At 33.7% G+C, this 14,139-nt stretch overlaps 2 protein-coding genes across 2 annotated transcripts; one reads left to right on the forward strand and one right to left on the reverse strand.

Annotated features, from left to right (window-relative positions):
- The first annotated feature begins 1,380 nt into the window (after nt 1-1,380).
- On the forward strand, nt 1,381-6,521 carry LOC137827215 (uncharacterized aarF domain-containing protein kinase At5g05200, chloroplastic). The gene is made up of 10 exons (XM_068633471.1): nt 1,381-1,778; nt 1,858-2,000; nt 2,278-2,391; nt 2,682-2,870; nt 2,955-3,110; nt 3,406-3,671; nt 3,770-3,867; nt 4,193-4,371; nt 5,567-5,683; nt 6,182-6,521. Exons 1-10 carry the CDS (start codon nt 1,586-1,588, stop codon nt 6,356-6,358), a joined length of 1,632 nt encoding a protein of 543 aa, XP_068489572.1. The 5' UTR covers nt 1,381-1,585; the 3' UTR covers nt 6,359-6,521.
- A 558-nt stretch (nt 6,522-7,079) lies between these two features.
- On the reverse strand, nt 7,080-12,941 carry LOC137827216 (uncharacterized). Its single transcript, XM_068633473.1, has 3 exons — nt 12,488-12,941; nt 11,187-11,431; nt 7,080-10,808 (listed from the first exon to the last, which is right to left on the reverse strand). The coding sequence occupies exons 2-3, from the start codon at nt 11,311-11,313 to the stop codon at nt 7,405-7,407; spliced, it is 3,531 nt and encodes a 1,176-aa protein (XP_068489574.1). The 5' UTR covers nt 11,314-11,431; nt 12,488-12,941; the 3' UTR covers nt 7,080-7,404.
- Nucleotides 12,942-14,139: the final 1,198 nt, after the last annotated feature.

The following is a 14,139-nucleotide window of genomic DNA, read 5'->3' on the forward strand; positions in this document are numbered from 1 at the left end:
TTGAATTTTTATTAAAAAAATAAGTAACTGTCGTTTAAATTTTTCATTAATTGAGTGACATAATTCTTATCTTGTCCTGTCATTTTGTTCACTTATCTTTGTGTTAAAAAATATGAGATTTTGTGATTAATATAAAATAATATTATAATTAATATAAAATATCAATAAACTCTTATTGTTATTTTTATTGAAAATGTATTGGATAACAAATAAGTTCTTCATGTCTACATTAATGGTGACGACATCGATAATCTTTTGTTATTGTAAGTAGTGACATAAAAGTTATCGAAAAACATGACTATCTCATTATTCAACATGTTTTCGATTAAAACAATAAAAGACCATTGTCATCTTATATTAACCACAATATTACATTAATTAGAAAGTTTCATATGTTTTAACACGTGGAGATAAATAATCAATATGATTAAACAAGATAACAATCAAATCAATCGCCTACTTGACGAAAAAGTTAAATGATAAAAACTCAACTAAAAAATATAAAATTACAAGTATTCAATAGACATTTTATTTTAATAAAGAACTAAATTAAAATTACTCAAAAACTTTAAACCCTAAATTTAATTAAGTAATTTTTTTATTACAATCAAATAGTCAACATTATTATCATAAATATCTCCAAAAATCTTCAATAATTTATTCTGCAAAGCACACATTGTGATAAATACTCAATCATAACATCACATGTATTAAATTTCACTTTTTAATCAAATTTAAATTTGCTTCAATATTCACATCTTCAATAATAATGAGTTTTTACACTAAACATGAGATCAATATAGCAAGCCCACACTTACCTTTTCTCATATTATCTTTACTAGTTTTATACTTTTTCACTCCCTTTCACATAATTTAAAAAACTTTAATTTTGTTAACTTTATTGCTTTTTATTATCTCATTCAATCAAAGGCTTAAATAAATGATAAAAAAAACATTACAAAATTTCAAGGTGAAAAATAGGAAAAATTTGTTGGAATCAAAAGAAAAATCTTCAAAATTATCTAGATCCAAAAACTTATTTAAATAAAAAATTACATATACCAATAATGTTTAAATGTTGAGGTGTGATTTAAGAGACACTTCATCACTTTAACATATGCTAACAGACAACAAGAAATAAAAAAAAAAAAACAAAGGAATATTTTCAATAGAAAGCATAAACAAAATCCACATATTATAAATATTAAAAATTATTTAAGTAAAAAATTAAATTAATAATATATAAATTTATATTCAAATGGATTATAATAATTATACCCAAACATTTTTTTCCTATAAATTATAACAGGTCAATTTTTTCTTATATTTTTAAATCACAACTTTTTTATGAGAGCTGACTATTATCCATTCCACAAAACTAGTTTTTTTTTGGTGGAAAATTTTCGTATATGGAAATCTTAAAAATTTGTCCTCGTTAAACCATCCACGTCATCATCATAACACTGGTGAATAAAATAATCTCTTATAACTGCCACAAGAAAATTCAATCAATCGACCAAGAAAAAAAACATTACAACAAAAAAACAATTAATAAAATTTGTTCCTTTTCTCAACTTCCATCGTCATGGCGGTTTCGGGGTTGAGAAGCGGTGGTTTACCGCTCTTCCACCACCATCACCACCACCACCTCCGCTTCCTTCAATCCCCTCCTTCCTTCGCGAAATTCAATATTTTTCGCTCCAAGTCGAAGAAGGGCTTCACTGTCTTCGCTCGCTACGCACAAACGCGGGACCTTTTCTCCTCTCGTCGATTTCAAGGTTCCCTTTTTCTTCACTTTTCTTCTACATGCTCTCTCGCTTTTCAAATTTAACGAACTGGGTGTTTTTGTGGTGTCAGATAGCATGCAGGAGCTTCCGAAGCTGGTGGAGGACATTGTTGAGACATCCTTAAACACCGGTCCCAGGGGTGTCCTTAGGTTGGCTCAAGGGGTTCAAGCCTTCATTGGCGTTGGTCAGGAGTGGTTAATTGATGTCTCTAAGGTAACCATAACACTTTATCACATGGTTTGGTCAACAGCTTAATTCGAGAAGAGCTTGTGTCGTAAGTGCATAATTCAATTAAAGATTATTTTGCCGAGTTTAGTAGAGAAGCTCATCAGAATAGATTATGGGTATATTTTATTTTTCCTTTTCAAATTTAGAACCTGCTCTTGTTGTCTTGCTTCCTTATGAAAATAGTTAATATTCATCTATTTCTATCTTAATATTTTTTTATGAAAATTTGGGACAGAGTTATTAACTCTTGCATCATTTGTAGTCGGCAAATACATCTGCTGGATTACCGACTGTAATGCAGCTTGGTTTAGTCTCCCCCTTTTATTTGAGGAGGTTGTTTGAACGCATGGGCGCAACCTATATCAAATTGGGTCAGGTATGAATGGATTCCACAACTTATTCCTTCCCCTCCCAGTTTGTATTTCATAATATTGAGTAAAAAACGATTCTACTTGTTTTGTTTCAGTATAAAATGGCTATATCATCAGTATTTAATATTTTAATTAACTTTAGTTGAAGAGTAGTGCTGGTTAAAATTTATAAGTTATAGCCATGTGATATTATCATTTTTTCAATACAGAAGTTATTTCTAATTTGGTAGTTGATCTTCTTTATGCCATGCAATGCACCTTTGTACTGATGGTTATATTTGGTTCTCTGTGGTAGTTCATAGCATCTGCGCCAACACTGTTTCCACCTGAGTATGTACAAGAATTCCAAAATTGTTTTGATAGAGCTCCTCCTGTTCCTTTTGAGGAAATTGAATCTATATTGCGTAAGGAACTAGGAAAACCATTGGAAAGTGTTTATGAATACATTGACCCAACACCCCTTGCTTCTGCTTCTATAGCACAGGTATATCATATGCACTTATATTTCTCTTTCAAAATCTTTTATTTGGATTACTATGTGGCTTCTAATACAATATATTACATATAGGTTCATGGTGCAAGGCTAAAAGGGTCACAGGAGGATGTGGTCATAAAGGTCTTAAAACCAGGAATAGAAGACATATTAGTGGCAGATCTTAATTTTGTTTATGTTGTTGCTCGAATATTGGAGTTCTTGAGTCCTGAAATAAGCCGAACATCACTTGTAAGTAATATGGGCACTTTTTTACCTCTATATGGATATTTTTGCCACAACATGAAAAATAATGTTTTTTTCTTTATAAGCGCATCTGTTCCCAAAACCGGAATAAAATTCTTAACTATGCTGCCTATATTTTATCCTCCTTTGTTCTTATCCTTTGTACTAAAATCATTTTGTTTTCTAGTATGTTATATAGAAAAGAAATTTGGAACTTTTTTCACAATACTTGTTATTTTCTTGATTGTAAATAAATGGTAGTGGTTAGAATTTTCTTGTAATGATAGAAATTTTTTAGTAGGTTGGTATTGTCAAAGATATACGCGAGTCTATGCTTGAAGAAGTTGACTTTTATAAGGAAGCTGCAAATATTGAGGCTTTCAGGAGATATTTAGAAGCAATGGGACTAACAGGGAATGCAACAGCTCCCAGAGTGTATCAGTACTGCAGTACAAAGAAAGTTTTAACTATGCAAAGACTGTATGGAGTTCCTCTTACTGATCTGGATTCCATAAGTTCGTTAGTTTCTAATCCAGAAACCAGCCTTATAACTGCTCTCAATGTGTGGTATGACTCTGAAATTCTATTTTGCAGTTAGTATTTCCTTACATCTTCTCCTTTTTTAAGGTGAAATTTTTGTATCTTGGTATAAAATATTGTTGCAGGTTTGGAAGTTTGCTTGGATGTGAATCTTTTCATGCAGATGTACATGCAGGAAATCTGTGGCTTCTACGTGATGGCCGTATTGGGTTTCTTGACTTTGGTATGCTTCAGTTTCGTCTTCTTTGTGCACATTTACTGATATGGTTTTAACCTTTTGTTGTACATTTCTCATCATAAATATTCCAAGGTTTGAAATAGTCTATACATTTTATTTGAAATTGAGGTATTTTTTCACGTTTCTATCAATGAGTTTATTCTTCAGCTAAACTTTAATCATTGTTGTTTTGCTTAATTTTTTTATGTGCTTGTTTACCGTTTCTTTTCTAAAACCTACAAGTTTTACAGTATTCGGTTGTGTTATGCACATATTTGTTGGGGATTTGTGTGCTACAAGTTTTAGCCTATACAAAAAAAATTATCTGCAGGAATTGTTGGTCGTATATCCCCTAAAACATGGGCTGCTATGGAAGTCTTCTTGGGATCAATTGCTATTGAAGATTATGACTCCATGTCATCGGCCTTAATTGAAATGGGTGCTACTGACAAGGATGTCGATGCTAAAGCCTTTGCCAGAGATTTGGAAAAAGTATTCTCATCACTTAAGGCAAGTATTGTAACTCACTAATAGTTACTCACTTGTCAGCCATAGGTGACTACATAAGTGAATGTGTATGTATTGTGCTAATTTGAGATCTTACATTAAATAGATATATGATCAGATTATAATATATAAGTGCATATAAATTTCACCCTATAAGTTGATTTTATAAGGTTGAATTAGGCTTAAAAGTAACTTTGTATGAGTTTACACACACGCTTTTAGTCTTTCAGCCTTGATCAATTGCACTAAATCCCATGTTTGGAATTTTTCTCTGCATACTCACAATAGAATATATCAATGCTCTCGCTTAATGAATCCATTATGGATTTGGATCCTTTCATACTAGAGTTTCACGTGACATGGTTGTGTGGGGAGAGAGAGACTTGGACCTTACTTTTGATAAATGTGTAGAGAGACCTGCTGTTTATTCATACATCTATCATTCCTTGCACACGTGGTCCTGAGAAAATTAATGATTATTTAAGTATGTATGCATGTATGTATATCAGTCTCCTTGTGTGAATTTAAAATTGATTGTAAACAATGTTTAGCATTCTAGTTAAGAAAAAATATTAAGATATCTCATTTATTAGGTGGTCTATATTCATGCCTCTTAAATTCCAGGGGTTTAGGTTGAATAATATAAAGAGATCTTATTATATTTCTTAGGAAGTGGACTTTAAGTTCAATTCAACCTTATAAACCGGCTTGTAAGGTGAGCTTTGCATCCAGTTATATATTATGGATTGATCTTATCTCTAGTCGATGAAAGATCTCCAATGGACCCCCTCATGTCGAGACCAGTCAATTCGTGCGTGAGACTGTATATTTATGGGTGGTCCGATATTGGTAATACAATAGGCTCAATAAACTCTCAGCTATGATAGACTCTAAATAACTCTGATACCATCTTAGGAGGTGGACTTTAAGCCTGACTCAATCTTATAAAACTGGTTTGTAAAGTAAGGTTTGCACCCATTTATATATTATGAACTGACTTTATCTCTAAGTCGATGTGAGATCTCCAATAATATTAGTTATCTAATAGGCAGAATAAGGTATTTTTTTCCCATTATTTGTAAATGAGTACTTCAATCAGAGTAATATTATATATATATATATAACTTGGCCCCAAAATCTTTTGAGGGTTACTGTTATTGCTTACATTTTTGCATTTGTTGCCACTATGGAACTGCAGGAGTTGGACACTGAAATTGTTGTAACAACTACAAGTGGAACAGCCACAAATAGAACTGCTGTTGGAGCTAATATAGTTGTCGATGAAAGGCAGATGAATGCCCTCTTTCTTGATGTGGTAAGCTATTTTAGATTGAACTAACCAGATACCGAAGACAACTTCTATGTCAATGTAAAAAGTTCTAAATCTCATTGTTTACTACCGGTATTTGAATTGACACATATATGGAGTTTTGCTACTCATAAAGCAACATAATTAGTTGTGCTTCCTTTCTGTTTTACGAATTAAGCGCTTCAAAATTGGTGTCAGTTTGTTATCTGATAGTTTGATGTCAACACAACACCATTTAATACAGCACATGGAAGTAGAAAATATTTCAATCTTTTAAGCCATAAGCCCAAAAGTCTTCAACTTGAAACGGTATTGAAGTATGAGTTTAGATAAACATGTGAAATTTTCATATTAATAAGTCAAACTACACTGCAATGTTCCATAGTCCCAGAAACTGAAATGGGAAGCATCTTGTTTCCATTATACAGTGATCCTCCACGACTGGGGGAATTTCTTATGTTTGCTGTTTGATTGTGTAGTGCTTATGTTTTGTGTGTTCTACAGGTTCGGGTTAGCGAATCATATGGATTAAAGTTTCCTCGTGAATTTGCTCTTCTCCTGAAACAGCTATTGTACTTTGACCGCTACACACGGTTGTTGGCTCCCAATTTGAACATGCTTCAAGATCAGAGGATTTCCATTTCCTCCAATAGAAGAAGCATGTATACAGACAATTATTAAAATAAAATCTAGATCTACCCCATTTTCGTTCAAAAGATGTAATTTGTATTATTACATTGGTATATAAATAAAATAGTCCATAGTGGTCATGTCATGTGAGACAGCCTAGGATGGAATTCAACATCCTCATCCTTAATCTTATATAATATAATTCTTATTGCTATCCCTCTAGAGGAAAAATAATATGTTTTTCCTTCCGTTTTATAATCATGACACTTGCTATGTATGTATGTTCTTCTACGTGATTTTAATTTTTTCAGATAAATAAGAAATTTGCGAAGAATTTTTTTTCAGATTTTGAAAGGATCGTACAATTTATCAAATGATGGCCCTTTAGTGAGTTAGACAAAAATTTGCTTATCAAGTTTACTCTTCCTATCAGTCTATGGTTATGTTATGAAACCTAACTGGTAATTGAATTCATCAAGTGTGTTTAGACTTAAGGTTCAAGAATACATGATTATATTATTTGAAAATAAAATCACGAATACTTTATTTCTTATTTTTAAGGAGAAATCTAAATAATAATTTTAAAAATTATAATTTTTATTGGACTGCTACAATGGTGGAATCAACCAGTCCAGATCTTACATCTAAATACTAATTCGACAATCGGCATTGCTTTTCGCTTTGGCTGCAGTCATTTGCTAGTGTTGATCTTAACACATTGCTGGCCTAAAAATTAACTATGACTTAAAGAAAATAAAAGTGGAAAAAAAAATCACAAAATAATTACATCTATACAAGCCAAAATTACATTTTTACAATAAATATACTTTCAGCATATATAGCCAAAGTGTTACACAAAATTACTGTTCTTTGAGGAACAGGTCAATCTTACTGCCCTTGTTCCATAGAATTAAACAAAATAATTGATTATGTAAATGCCTTATCACAACACCCCAAAGTTGGAGAAAAGAAGTCACCCATTTCTTGATCCTCCAAGCTTCATTTTAGATTCACCATATAAAAATACGCGCATGACTGTTGAGAGTTATGACTCGACCATTTTCCGAATTGAGTATGTGCTCTTTTCCTTCAACAAATTATGGAATTCCTCTTACTACTTGACTTGGTGAGGAGTAACCCATCAGTTGATGAAGTGGTGAACTTTTTGGCTGTAAATGTGCCTCAATTTCTGGTGAGATATTGGAGGAGTTCATAGTCGATTCATCTGTTTCAACTGAAGCCTTGCTGGTACCAGGATTAGCAGTTTTCTCCTTCTCTGTTATAGTCTCCAAGGTACCAGAAGATACAGTTGGTTTATCATATTCACTGCCATGCAAGGGATCTAACAGTGTGGCAGACATGGGATCTCCTTCAGAGGAGTAGCTCTTACCAACAGAATTTCCATAATCATCAGAATATGAAGCATGATCTGCATGTGGGGAATGATAGTAGTTGGCACGAGACTCTGATGGTGGATTGCTGTCATGGATAACCTCGTTTGGGGACTCTAGAGCATTTGATGCATAAGAGACTATATGACTTTTGTTCTGCAGAGAAAATTTGAGTACCTCTTGACATGCTCCACATTTGAGCTGGTGAAAAACCCTTTTGAAAAGGAGGAAATCTGCAGGCAGTTGCAGCAGTTTTAAGCATTTATTGCAAGTGACAAACGGTGCTCCACCTGCTACTGGCCGGTAATGTCGCCTGCTCAAGATTGGTTTCTCCCTAAAATGTTTTTTCACCTCAGGCCTGTACATCTGATCACAAGACATTCTTTCATGGGCATGTGCTAGGTGGTTAGAGGTCATGGACCATTGTGGACTTACAGGATAAGAATGGTGAGGTGAACAACAAGTGTGACCAGCATTAGGCCTACATAACTCTTCATGTTGATAAAGATCACGTGGAGGCAACTCTGCAGAGTGTTGCCACCGTTGGGGAGAGCAATTAAAACAAGAAGGATCAACATGGTGTATGCTGCATGTGGGCTCAGTTGAATAAGGTGCACGTGAAAAATTATGCTTTTGGCACCAGTTCATTCCATGACTACTACATATTCCATCACACCTCGGGTAATCCAAACCATGATAAAATCTTCTATCATAATGATCATGGCTTTGGTATGCAGAAATGTGACTTCCCATGGACAGTCTTCCATTCATTTCACCACTTCCATAGCCAGTTCTGTTGAGTTGATCCTGCAATTTATAAACCAATCTCAACAGTTTCATCTTCTCCTGGTCAGGGTCATCAAAAGAGTCATGTGAAAGATAGCTTGAGCCGCAGTAGAACTCATCAATCATTTGATTTGATGTGCTTCCACTTTCATAGCCAGATTGTGAACCACTTCCATGGTGAGGCAATCGGGGTGGAAACTCATCTCTCTTTGTTCTCATCCAATGTGCATGATCATGTCTTGTAGTCTCTGGAACTTCATCATTTACATTCCTCCTGCTGTCTCTTGGGACACAAGGCCTTCCCTCACGAAAATATGAACGGTTTCGTGTTTCAGGATCTCCATGTAGCATGCTATTAACAATGTCTTTTCCCTTTCTGGATCCTCCCTCAAAAACGCCATTAGCAACAGTGTAAGTGTTCTCAAAAGAATCTAAATATTGATTAGGGAACTGCTCATCCACCCCATCATTTGAAGAGACACTTCCATCATAAGCATGATAGCTTCGAGTGGTTGAAGATTTAGACAATCGTCCCAGAGTACCACTAGTCTCAAAACCAGGATTAATTACTTCTGTGTTATCAAATATCTCACCATCAGAGCTATGAGCAATGGTTTTGAAAGATGAATGATTACCAAATGTACCTTTTTCAAGTTCACAGGGGTAAGCACAAGAAATGCTTCCTTCTTCAGTACTTAACCTTTCGGCAGTAGATGTATTTCCCGCATTGTCCACTTCAGATTTTGCACCCAATAGATCTGATTGCGGATGTTTAAGATCTTCACCATTCAATGCAGACACATTCAACTCCTCTTCTGTTACCTCTAATAACAAGTTTCCGTCATGTAATTCTTCTGATTTTGCTTCGCTGCTTCCATTAATGACCACTTTAGGATTTGCACCAAATAGCGCCAATTTGTCATTATTGACTGCTTCTCCATCTGATCCAGAAAATAACTCTTGTTCTGGTCCTTCTGGTATCAAGTTTCCATTATTTAACTCTTGTACTACTTGTAAATCATTTCCAATAATGTCCACTACAGACTTTACCTGTACTGAGGCTGATTTCTCATCATCGGCGTCTTCTTTAGCCAATGCACTAATTAACTGCTCCCCTGCTCCTTCTAATGGCACCTTTCCATTACTTAGCTCTTCTCCTTCTAGTAGCAAGTTTGTATTCTTAGCATTTTCTACCGAACACTCTGCTGTCAATTCTGCTGAGGCCTCATTGTCAAAACGAGTTAGCTCATCTGAAAAACCACTGTTGGAAACCGCTTGCCTTCTCATATCTGACAATTTATAGATATCCATCTCAGTTTCCAGTTGATCATCTGGTAAATTAAAATGTTCAATCCATTCTCCACTGGGTTCGCCATTTTCACTTTGATCCTTTCCATCCAAAGAACATTCTCCCAAGGAAGAGCCAGATGCTTTTTCCATAAGACCATTCTCCTGAAAATTAACTGTCTGCTCTCCATTGAATTTACCATCATCAATTTGATTCCCTCCACCATTTCCATTCAAAGAACATTCTCCCGAGCAGGAACTAGCTGCTTTTTCCCTCAAACCATTCTCCTGAGAAATAACTGGCTGCTCACCATCGTATTTACTATCTCCAATTTGATTCCTTCCACCATTTCCATTCAAAGAACATTCTCTCAAGGAAGAACTAGATGCTTTTTCACTCAAACCATTCTCTGGAGAAACAACTGGCTGCTCTCCATTGTATTTAATGTCTTCAATTTCATTCCTTCCAGCATTTCCATTCAAAGAACAATCTCGTGAGGAAGAACTAGCTTCTTTTTCACTCAAACCATTCTCCTGAGGAATAACTGGCTGCTCTCCATCGCATTCACCACCTTCAATTCGAAACCTTCCACCATTTCCAACCAAAGAACACTCTCTTGAGGAAGAACTAGATGCTTTTCCCCCGAAACCATTCTCCTGAGAAGTGATTAGCTCCTTTCCATTGCATTCACTGTCCTCAATTTGATCCCTACCACCATTTTCACTCAAAGAACATTCTCCAGAGGAAGAACTAGTTTTTTCATTGAAACCGTTCACCGGAGAAGCAACTAGTTGCTCTCTATTGCCTTCACCATTTTCAATTTGACCCCTTCCATCGGGTCCATCCAAAGAGCATTTTCCTGATGAAGAACTAGTCAACTTTTTCCTCACACCATTTTCCTGATATCTAAGTAGCTTCTCTTCATTGTTGTACTGTTTATCATCAGCTTTAGGATGATGCACTTCATTTCTAGGAGCTGCGTCAGTTTCATGCGTACTGGATTCTGATTTCACAGCATTACTTCTTCGTTTCTTGGCTGTATGGAGCGCAATGAAATTATTTCAGTTACATATTATGAATTATCGATGTATATGTATGAATCAACAAATATTTCATAAAACTAATATACATACAAGAGGAAGAGAATAGATAGGAACAACAATATTTGCTTCCTAGCGTTGGAAATAACTATTCTAGCAAGACTTTTATATCAATATATCAGAGAGAATAAATCATATCAGAAAAATTAATTTGATTTGGAGAAGTTCACAAGAAAATAACAACCCAAACATTTTGTTAGAGCTCAGCAGACAGCAAGTTCAACAGCCACAAATTTCACAGCTGAAAACTTTTACTCCATCATGTTTCTCTAGATACCCAAAATGTAAAACCATATAACAATGAAATTTTTAACCTTGAAGAGTTGTGCCACATCCACCACACTTATACACATCATAGTTTGGAGACTCTTGAAGAAGCTGCCAGCATTTAGGGCATAACACTAATCGCGGTTTGGGTTTGGGAGCTGATTCACCAGACATCTTGCTCAAAATTTGTGACAAATTACTAACAGATTTTCCACAGTGGATCTCAAAAGTGACATACCAAATTCACTCACAACATTCTTCCCGGAAAAAAGGTCTCCCAAACTTTCTCTGCCTGCATCGAATAAGATTGCAGTTTAGTTCGAATTCTCAAAAAATATTGGCTCCTTAATTATGTAAAAAAAGAGAGCATGGTGTTCAAGAAAAACCGAAAGAGGCAGAAAATCAACAAGATAGAGACAATAGAAGCGTTTGGTTCATATTTAGTAAATTTTGACGAAGTGGGTTTATGGATCTTGAATCAGTTAACTCTACCAACTCAAATTTAGCAGACGTCACACTACCATCAAGATACACCAACTACCGAATTAAATGTTTTCGGATTAATAAATACACTTCAAAAAGAGCATGCACCAAATTTTGGAAGCAAATACATAACTCTTAGAATCTATCCATCGATCACATGCTCTTCAAAGGTAGTCTCATAGCTCGTAGTATTCAACCTCAAAAGCTCATTTTTAACTAGCAATTAGAGAATCTTTACCATTTTTCCTACGTTCTAAAAAACGGCACACGGTTGTAATGTAAGATCAATAATTTTTTTAGGTCTAAAAGTTACAACAACCAAACAAAAAAAAAAGGAAAAGAAAATAAAAAAACAGAGAAGATGGAGTTGAATTTCACAGAATGGAAAGTTAAAGTTCACATTATACAAAGGGAATCACGAATCATCGGATGTAGAAAAATATGTTAAATCTTCTCACAAAATGAGCTGATTTATAGCGTAATTTGCGGTTTGCATAAAATTTAACCGAAAGAGAAGCCCACCACACCAACTATATAATCAACATTCGCACCCATCACGCCAAAACAGAAACATTGAAAAGAAACACTCTTCACAGTACACAAACCCACAAAGAAAAAACAAAACCGAATACCATTTTTCCTCCAAAAGACGAGGTTTAAGAAAACCAACAACAACAAAAAAAAGGAGCAGACGCATTCACCTGAAGAATCAAGGTATCCGCACCCATTAAGTGAAAACAAAGGCAAAAACGTTCCAACACACACAAACCCAAAAAGAAAAAACAAAAACAGAATTCATCTGTTTCTCAAAAAACCGATTTTTAAGTAAAAAACATCATTGGAAAGAAAGAAGAGTGAGTCTCACCGGGAGAATCAAGGTGCCCAGTACGCAACAACCTCAGTTTGCAGATTAGATCGGATCAGAAGGTATGTGGAGAGAGGAAAGGAAAAGGATAAAGAAGGGAAAAGAAAAGGGCGAGAAATTGAAGTAAAACGAAAAGGGTGAATGAAACGAAGGTGGCGGGAAAGAAGGGGCAGAGAGAAAACGAGAAGCTTTATCTTTTTCCGCAAGCTTTTTTCAGTTTTCCACGGAATAAAAGAGAGAGAGAGAGGAGGAAGATGCAGTGGATTATGAATGAATTAAGTATTCGTTTAGCGTCTGTGTTGGTTTGGTCAACTCTTAGGGTGTGTTTGTTTATCAATCCAAACACAGCATTAAGGATGTTTTAATCTTCGTTGGATGGTGTTTGGTGTGTGTGTGTGTGTTGGTTTTGAGCAAAGTGGTTTGAAGGAAGTGAAGAAAGAGACAGGAGTGGAATGAAGGGGTTTTAGAGTCGGCGCTGTTCCCATTTAAAGCGGAACCAAACAACCAACCACTAACCGATTAGGTGGCGCTATGGGTGGGTCCCACCATTTGACTTTTACAATTGTTTCATCAAGATTCGCTTTTCTTATCTTATCATTTAATACTACGTCGTGTTAGGCCAAATCTACCATATCAAATTAACTCATATAAATTAGTTAATAATAAATATAAAAGAAGTTTCTAAAAATAGAGTTATGTAGATTTTAGTATATAAAGGGAATTTTCTTTTCTATACTCTTTAAAAATAATTAAATTTTCTAGTATTCTGTTTATTTTTCAAAAGTTATATATAATCTTTTGATTTTATACAGTGTATTGATGTAATTAGTATTCATTAAATTTATTTTTTACAAGTTATTTTTGGAAGAGAAGTAATTTTGTGTAATTCATATTTTACAATTTTTGTTGTAATTTTCATATAGAATTCTATAATGAAATATTAGTTACTTTTATAATATTAAATATTTTCTAATTTGAATTATATAAAAATTAAAAAATAATTCACTAAATATTAATAATGTATGATATTTAATTATTTCTATAAAATTAAAATAATTAATTATTTGATAAAAATAAATTAAAATAATGAGTAATTATATAAGATTACCGGATAATGATAAAGAAAATACAAGTTAAAAAAGAAGTTACTTAAAATAAGGAATAAAAAACAAAAATTCCATTACTTTTTTATTGTAGGTATTTTTTAATCATATTTAAATTTTTATTTTAGTAATAAGTAATTTATTTAATTAAATGCAAATTATCAATTTGACACTCTTGTAAGTTTTTGTAAAAAACTATTTTAATATATTTTTCTTCTATTTGCAGTGATTGTTGTTTTTTAGAGTTAAGAATTTTTTTTAATAATAAATATTTTTCATTTAATGGGTGCGGATACCTCTATTTTTCCTCTATTTTTTTTAATCAATACATTTTAGTTATTTTTTTTGTTTTGTTTCCACATTTATATAAATAACTAAATTGATTGGAAATTAGATAGAAAGAGAGGGTATAATAGAGGAAGAAGATCAATTTAGAATATAAATTATTAATTTTTCATCTTTAACTATCTTTAACTAACTAAAGTTTGAATTTGATGTGGGAGAAACATAAGAGAAAATAGTGAAGTAAATGAAAATATTTTCTCAAAA

This window comes from Phaseolus vulgaris, chromosome 8, assembly GCF_000499845.2.
Source record: "Phaseolus vulgaris cultivar G19833 chromosome 8, P. vulgaris v2.0, whole genome shotgun sequence".
Taxonomy (NCBI): Eukaryota; Viridiplantae; Streptophyta; class Magnoliopsida; order Fabales; family Fabaceae; genus Phaseolus; species Phaseolus vulgaris.